The sequence below is a fragment of the Agrilus planipennis genome, unplaced genomic scaffold (assembly GCF_000699045.2).
Source record: "Agrilus planipennis isolate EAB-ADULT unplaced genomic scaffold, Apla_2.0 scaffold15, whole genome shotgun sequence".
NCBI classification, from domain to species: Eukaryota; Metazoa; Arthropoda; class Insecta; order Coleoptera; family Buprestidae; genus Agrilus; species Agrilus planipennis.
In genome coordinates this window covers 2137983-2146370 of record NW_020438871.1, presented here as the reverse complement: position 1 = coordinate 2146370, position 8388 = coordinate 2137983, and the positions used below count along the sequence as shown (strand labels likewise).

Below are 8388 nucleotides of genomic sequence, written 5' to 3'. Positions count from 1 at the left end.
ATAATTATTTTTACTTATAAATATTAATATAAATTAGTTGGAACGAGATGGATTAGTTCTTTTATGTAATCGTTCTATATTTTGATCTAAATAACATCAACAAGCGGTGAGATAATTTGGTGGATGCGCCGGGTAGAATTAAATATACAATTTTTAGTAATTCATTACATTAACTGACGAATTTAACTGTTATAAAATAATGTATGATAGATTATGTTATTCTTATTTTAACTAACGCTACTGTACATATAATTAGTTATGTTTTAATCGCTATTAATAAATTTGTTCGTAAATTTGAGATGCACCTACAGGAATTTTTATCGCTGAGATGAAATATTTTCATTAGCGTAATGGAGTAATCTGTATTTTCTGGTTTGGTATTAAGTCTAAAAATAACGTTAATATTATTTATAACAGCTCGACTTGTGCAATAAACTTAGAAGCGCACGCAAGTTGAAAAATTGCCGCATTTTTTGTAGTTGTCAAGCGTGTGCAAAGCTCAGCTACGATAATAGAAGATCCTACAGCAATACGTTTTATATTTCCGTCATGTTTTCTTCCCGGTTCCCGTAGCCGCGTATTCTTTCGTCATAAATCAGGATTAACCTTGCGTCTGGGTGAAAACCGAGCTACTTAAGCAGGGACCTATCTTCTAAAAAATAATTTATTTATTGCATACGTTATTTTATTTTGTTGTCGTATAAGCAGCTTTGAGTTTGCTTGGGGGTTTCCCCCATTAATAAATTTATCGTTATAATTTTTTTATGCTAAAGTGTCGAGTTTCTATGTGGATGGAAATTGATAGGAAATAAAAGTTCTGTGTTAAGTTTAAGTTTTTTTTGAAAGATATAATAGTCCATAATCATGGGGGATTTATTGGGACTTTGAAATGGTAGCTGTGTCGAGACATTTTATATTTAGGTTTTTATAATCGATTTGTTTTAAATTGAAATCTAACTAGAGGTGAAAAATTGTTGTTCTTTTTACATCAAAAAGTTATATATTTTGGCTCTGATCTATATCACATCATGATAAGGAAAGAAACGGAATCTATTCATTGGTAATACTTGGCAAATAAAAATTCTTTTCGAATAAAATACCTTACTAGTGATAGGCACGATTATTGTTTGAGAGTACACTGTATATTAGTGAACAGGTGGATTGGTACCAGTGGCGTACCTACATATATGTTTGGGATATTAGAATCTATAATACTAACCCATATAATTACGTTTTAATATTTGAAATAATGGATCGACCAACCAAAAAATTTTGTAAGAACAGTTTCTGAAGCGTTATTTTTTTTATTCATTTACCTGCGTGTTCCAATTTTGCAAGAAAGCATTATGATGATGAACATTATGTTTACTTGTACAGTTCACCCTTAACAGGAATTGTCAAAGGATAACTGTCAACGTTAGGCGCTACGATATCCTTTTGAGGTTTGTATGATATCCGTGAAAATGATTCTTTAGTCTGACACTAATATTTTTGTCAGTAGCTTACATACCTATACATAATAGTAGCGTGTGTTTCTTTTATATGATACTTTAAAAGAGCACAATTTTCTTGAAAGCATCTTGAGTGTTGCCAGCGTAACAGGCGAGGTATGGCTATGTTTTAAAAATGCAGGGTTGTATCCCTAGCCATAAGAATCCCGGAAACAAGCACACTCTCCTTTTTCTTTTCTCGCGAGGATCGAGATGAAATAGAATGATTTTTCGTCCGAAAATATAAATTGCGAGCTATTATGTGTACTTCTAAACCTTTTGGTACTTTGGTACCTATATTGTTTAAACTTTTATTTAAAACAAACAAATTTCTTTAAGTACCGATTTAATTCACTTAATTTGTACATGTTCGTTGTTATTGCGAAATAGCTGAGAGTATTGTATAAAAAACAATACTCTGATATTTTTACATTTATCCTTAAGGACTAGGATTAGATTTACATTAGTAAAGCCTTAGTCTTGCAACCTAATCGTACATATGTATCTTCCCTATTAAAACATCTAATTAAAAGATGAAACTAATCAACTGTTCTACTGTCAACATCCAGGATGTTATCGTTTAATTACAATTTTTATTAAAAAAACTAATTTAGACCTACTCGAGGTGGAATTAGACAATTACAAAGAAGTACCACACTCTGGATAATCTTACATTTTAATTATTTATTGTAGTCATTAAATTTATAATGTTCGACGTTTAAAGTATATATCGATTATAAAATTACTGAAAATGTCGTCATAATTACTATATAAATGCTGTACACCATTAATAATGGACATGCTCAGATAATTTCTAAATAATATCTTTAAAAGAATGGTAATGGTAATTCTTTCTTGACGTTGGGGGGCCAAGGAACAATTTTCTGGAGTGAATTTTAAAATTATATTGTAGTTGGACGAAAATACCACTGTCGAAAGGCACAGTCCCTCACGTGAAGGCAGTTTTCTGCTTTTTTATTTACGATCGTTGCCATGAAATCGACCGAGCATAATCGGTATTGAGATATACTGCAATCACCAGTATTTTATTGATCGTCGTCTAAAATACGATTTGAAATTCACATAAACATCGCTAATATGTTACCTCTACGTGTCTAGGGTCTTTAGCTGCCTACAGAGAAATATTGTTTGAAAGAAAATATAAATTAAATGGAAATAATGACCGCAAGGATCAATTAAATCCTAAGTAAGCACCCTTGACGTACCTTCACTCCACACGATAAAAAACATCTTGAGTATCAGTAATGAGAAAGTATTTAAAACTACCCAACTGTTCAGCTTTTCATTTAATGAAATTAAAAATGTTGTTGTAATTTATATTTGTATAAAATATAGGTAACTGTAGCTTTATTAGCTCAATTTTAGATGTTAAAATTTAATTAACAACGTATTTATTAGTTATATGAGATGTAAAATATTCAAAATATTATTTTTTTTGATCGTAATTATTTCAAAAGTATGTATTCAAATTTTTATGATACGCCTATGGTGATTATTATATTTATTAGTAGATGCATTTCTATTCGCCATAATAAAAGCGTGGGGGGAACGCGGTTAGCTTTGGAAAGTCGGGAAATTGCAAGCTCAGCCGGCCATTTTATTGTGTAAGAAGTGTTGATCGATAATCTTTACTTACCGAATCGTTATTAAAAGACAATTGTTCGTGTTCCTTTCATTGATTCATCGTGGATTAATCGGTTAATTAATGCGGATAATTATATGGACAATAGGTACTTATTATTGATAGAATATTTTACATTAACGATTGATTAGCGTCACCGCTAGTCTAATTTTTTTGGTAGTGGTTTTTTATTGTCATTTCGCGGTGAGTTTTATTAATTGCAGATATTTATTATCGACATATATGTACATTTGTATAGCCATTTACTGCTGAAGTAATTATATCTTGTTAATTAACAGTTTTTTTTTCAGATGGTGGGGGAAGATTCCAACTTATCAGCAGCCTACTGTGCAAGGTAGGATGTTTTTTTCTCTTATTTATTTATTTATTGCATCAACGTATAACACCCTTTAAACTTTACAAAACATTTATTTTCATTAGAAAGTTATAAAACATTTATAAAACAAAATTTTTGATACAGTTGCCGAAAAAACAACTTAATGACAGTTTTAACAATATATTAGTTTATTAGTATTCATCAAGTACAAAAAAACGTTTTTAAATAATTCGCCCTTAATATTATGTTATACTAATACTGATAAAATCCTTATTAAAACTAAGTACTTATTAAATATAAAGGATAAATTCTTTGCAAATATTTCGTTTGGTTGTTGTTTGATAATAAGTACTTACTGAATTTAAGTTTATGAATTAGGTGACGCGAGGAAATGAGATGTATAGAAAATTATATCCTGGATTAGGCAGGGGAATTGCATTCTCTTATATAAAAGATGTGTCTATTTAAAACAAAATCGGCGAGCGGAATTGTAAGAATTGAAAATAAGCGAATTTTCATTAATTATTAACCCTCTCAAGTCATTCTTTCCACGTCAAAGGCTATAGCTGGGTTCGTGTTATTTTTGAATGATGACTCGCGAGTAATGGGTTCTTCTTGTACCGAGCTTGTGCTGGAACTTTAATATATTATAACGACATTTTGATTTTTTGCACGAATTGTTCCGTGTACATGTGTCTATGTGTATATACATACGTACATAGAGTTGTTTAAGTCTCATATCAAGATTGATTAGGGCTATGGATGGGCAAGTTTTGTTAATTAGATTTATTTGTGGAATCCGGGATTCATTAAAAGCACATTTGCAAGCTTTTGATAGAGACAGGCGACTAATTAACTATTAGATTCCCTTTTTGCTATTGTATGAACTTCATTATGTGTTAAAATGGTTAGCAAAGCGAACACAGGGTGAAATCAAGTTAATTAAAAATCTCTCGGTTATAACGATCATCCACGACACCGTGTTCGTTATATGCGGGTAATTAGTTTTAGTCTAGACTCTAGAGTCTAGACAATCGTATTAAATAAGCCATTTAAAATGTTTACTTTATAAAAAAAGAACAAGAAGAAAACCTGTTGCTTTATTACTGTGAAAATTGTTTCCTAACGTATCTTGTTTATGTAATTTTCAATTTATTTCTGCGTTACATTCATAGTCGGCGATATTTTAGAAATTCGACGATCTTCTTGTTTTGCGGTTCTTTCATTAATTTCTTCATCCCTTTATTACTGGCCCTACTACTGTCAATATTTAACTTGCTGATGGTTCAAACGTTCGAAGTAGAGAGAAGAAATGTTAATTTTCCTATTATCGATTCCATTTTCTCGTTAATCGAAACTTGTATTCGGGATTTGCTTTTTAATTTTCGGAAATGGTGATGCCAGAATTACAATAGCTTCCTTTATTTACGTCTTTAATCTCAAATTAATACCGAAAAGCTCCGAAGTGTGTTAATCAAAATTAGGTCTTTCGTTCAATTAAAATTTATTTGTTTTCATTCCCTTGTCGCCAATTTAAAAACTTACAGAATAAATCGTTTTTAAATAGGCAAAAAAGAGACTTCAATTAATATATTTATAATGCAACGAGAAAGAACACAAGTTTCAAATTCGACCGCGGGGTTCATACTATGCACGCGCCTAGAGCCTGGCCTGGAAGGGTAGTAGAGTTGCGCTTCATTCCGGTGTATCCAGCAAGTCTATAATAGACTAGTATCAATTTAATTTCATATTAAGAGCAGACGGTAGATTTTTTGGTTTATTGTCGCCTGTAGTAGCACTCCGCTGCTGTAAATTAAAATGGAATTTGTGAACTCGAATTCACTGACGATGTTTATCGAAATTTGCTTGCAACATCATGCTGTTCTTCTATTATGAACGTCGTTAATTGTGATCGTGCTCCTTCTGGAAAGATGTTTTAATCACTTATTCTTAATTGGTTTTTTTTTTTAAGATTTGAGATAAACTGTTAGCTAAACAATGTTTCTGAACTGAATACAGCAATTAAATTAAAATCTTGTAGACTTGCTTGCCCTGTAGGATCTCGCTTATAACGATGTTGAAGGGTGGACTCAAAACTGTGTACTTTTAATAACGATTGGAGCAAACATTTTGTTTAGAGGTAAATTAGCTAAAATAGCAGAAGCAACGAAAACATCATTCTAAAACGGAATATATAGGTATAATAAATTGGTTGGTATTAGTAGTCCGCTATGGAAGTCAATAAAAAATAGGTGAGACAGGTTGGTCTTAGGCTAGTGAGAGACATATTGGAAGCAGCAACAGTAATTAAAAAGGGTAAAGGCGCGTGTCCAACTAGTTGAGGTAGTAGGTGTGTTACACTTTTTTAGAAATAAGATCAGTAATATTTTAAAAGAGAAAAATTTGTCGTTTTGGTTTGCTTTTGCAATTTCTGGGTTTTTAAACCCACTCTGGCAATAATGTTTCCAAATTAGCTAAACGCTGTTTAAAGGCAGCAAATAAATTGGTTTTTCGGAACTATCTACGGTGTGCTGAAGAGATCGAAAGAAACCGAAATCGCGATCTGTGTCTGAGGTTTCGACAGATCACTGACGAACTTTCGAACTTTTCTAATATAACAAAGCAAAGTTTGTTTAGGTTTCTTTTAAATTCCATTAGACGTCAACAATTGTTTGAAATCATACACTCATAGGTCAATAATGTCGCGCCTTCTTTTCCTATTTCGATAGTTCCCCTAACTTGCTGACAAACTTCCCCGATATTTTCTTACTACGCTTGGAGAGTCCATCGTAATAAAAGTTACTTTGACGCAAGTTTCACCACATTTGTCGCTGCTGTATTAGTTTCTTCGAAATATCCGATGTCGTTGTAAACGGTAGGTGTAGGTATTAATGCATTAATGTTCGGGACTTTGAAGTTACTTCGCAATATCCAGGTGTCAAAATTGTTGCGAGAGGTTGAATGTTATTAAAAAAAGCAGTAGTTAACCTGAAACTTTATTATATCAAACCGCGACACATAGTTCAATAACTGCTTTGAATTCTTCAGGGCCTAAAAGGCCCTCTTAGGGATTTCCGTGTAAAGTTCCTAAAGCTCCTTTTGTGTATTTGATCAGGGAATGTGAGATGAGAACTGGGTAAAACGTTAGATGATTTTTAATTAAGTTGTTTGTAAATCAGAGAATTTTTAAAGTTTACCCATTACTTTACCTGATGTTGAAGTAGGGAATATCTGTAAGTCTATCAGACGAGTTGTTTTTTTAAATTAGCCGCCCAAACTTTTCGTATTTACAGTGCAAGCGGCAGGAGAGTACGTAAGCCAGAATTGTGCCCTTGGAGAGCGTAAACGTTTTAAACGGTTATCTTGAGAATTCTCCTTACTGTTTTCTTTGGAAGAAAGCTTAGTAAATCACGACAGCGTAGCAGTGTTACTGGCAGGCCAAGTAGTTATACGGGAAAGGTTTACAGTGGTTTGGGTGGAGTGAATTAATGAGTGCTAACATTTCTACATCTGAATTCTTTGCTATTCTCTGTCTGCGTGAAAATTTCTCCTAACTGTCCCTACACCACCTCTATTCATATCATCCTTTTGTTTCGAATATACCACCAGCTCTTTTTGTCTAACACGAAACCAAGGTAAAATGAAAACACTCCAGGTCCATAAATACTACCTGCGTAATATTGTATTAAAAAAAAAAAAAAAGCTGGCCAACCGTGAGCTTTTCTTACGTATTTCGGGCTAGCACGACAAAGTTATATATTTTATTTCTAAAGTGCATTATAATTTCTCGTTAATTTGTTACCGAATCCGAAAATTTGTCGTTCCAGTCAGTAACCAGAAAATAGAAGAAATGATATCAGAAAATACTATAACGGCGATAATTTGATGCTACTTTTAATCGACGGTTTGTGTAGTGTCTGGTTGCTATCAGTCTAGTACTTTGTCTGCCTTCCAGTAACAACCAGAATCAACAAATTTTGATTTTGGTAACAAAGATCGATAAATTATAGCTCGAGATAGACCAGCAACAAAATGAATAAAAGTACTGTCTTTCAGCGACAAATTAGAGCCCTTAAATGTATGTTAGCAGTTGCTTGTAACGAACCATCATTTCATTAAAGTTTCCCTGAAAATCAAACATAGTTTATTGCTTAAATATTACAAGACTGCTAACACTAACCAGCTTAAAATTTATTTTGATCATTTGCTTCAAGGCTTTAAAACCCCATTCACCTTTTTCACCGCTTTCTAAATCTAATACTCTTTGGAAAGATGCTAGTGCAAGCCTTGGGGCATCTTCCTTAAGAGCTTTGCTGTTGTAGTATTGGTTCTCTAAATCTACATCCGGTTCTGAATTACTATCTTCAGAATATTCCTATTAAAAAGGCGTTAAGAGATTATATTTTTATTCGTACAAATAAGGTTAACATAGCGGTAACGCTTACCAAACCATAATCCTCTTCATCGTCGTCACACATAAAATCGTCTTCAGCATCTGACATTGCTTTAAAATGTATTTAGGTATAAATTATATGAATAAATACGTAGAATAAAAAATTAATACGGTAATAAGCAAGCACTTTGACAACATTAACCGACTTACAAAATTGCATAAAAATTGTAGGTTATGGTACGAAATTCAGTTGCGTTCAGTTGCTTTGATTCAATACATAATCTACGTAGTGATCGTACGAATAGACATAGTTTTGGCGGTGAGTTTAAAACATTCTGGAATGGCTTTGTAAATAACTTTTTCTTAATTTTATTATTGCTTAATTGCTATTACTTGTAGATGTTGATGATAAATTCAAATGAATCATATTTACTGGTGCCGCCAAGTATTTTTGTCATTATTTTTTTATTAATTAATCAGTAGCAGTGGGAATATTCTACAAAAATAATTATTTTTACTTATAAAT

At 32.3% G+C, this 8388-nt stretch overlaps 2 protein-coding genes across 6 annotated transcripts in view; both read right to left on the bottom strand.

Moving 5' to 3' along the window:
• LOC108737595 (nucleolysin TIA-1) overlaps positions 1 to 8388 on the bottom strand; it is a 744862-nt gene that overhangs the window by 121536 nt on the left and 614938 nt on the right. The window lies entirely within an intron of this gene.
• LOC112905531 (COP9 signalosome complex subunit 2-like) lies at positions 7542 to 8089 on the bottom strand. The gene is made up of 3 exons (XM_025978129.1): positions 7915 to 8089; positions 7650 to 7844; positions 7542 to 7595 (listed from the first exon to the last, which is right to left on the bottom strand). The coding sequence occupies exons 1-3, from the start codon at positions 7969 to 7971 to the stop codon at positions 7542 to 7544; spliced, it is 306 nt and encodes a 101-aa protein (XP_025833914.1). The 5' UTR covers positions 7972 to 8089.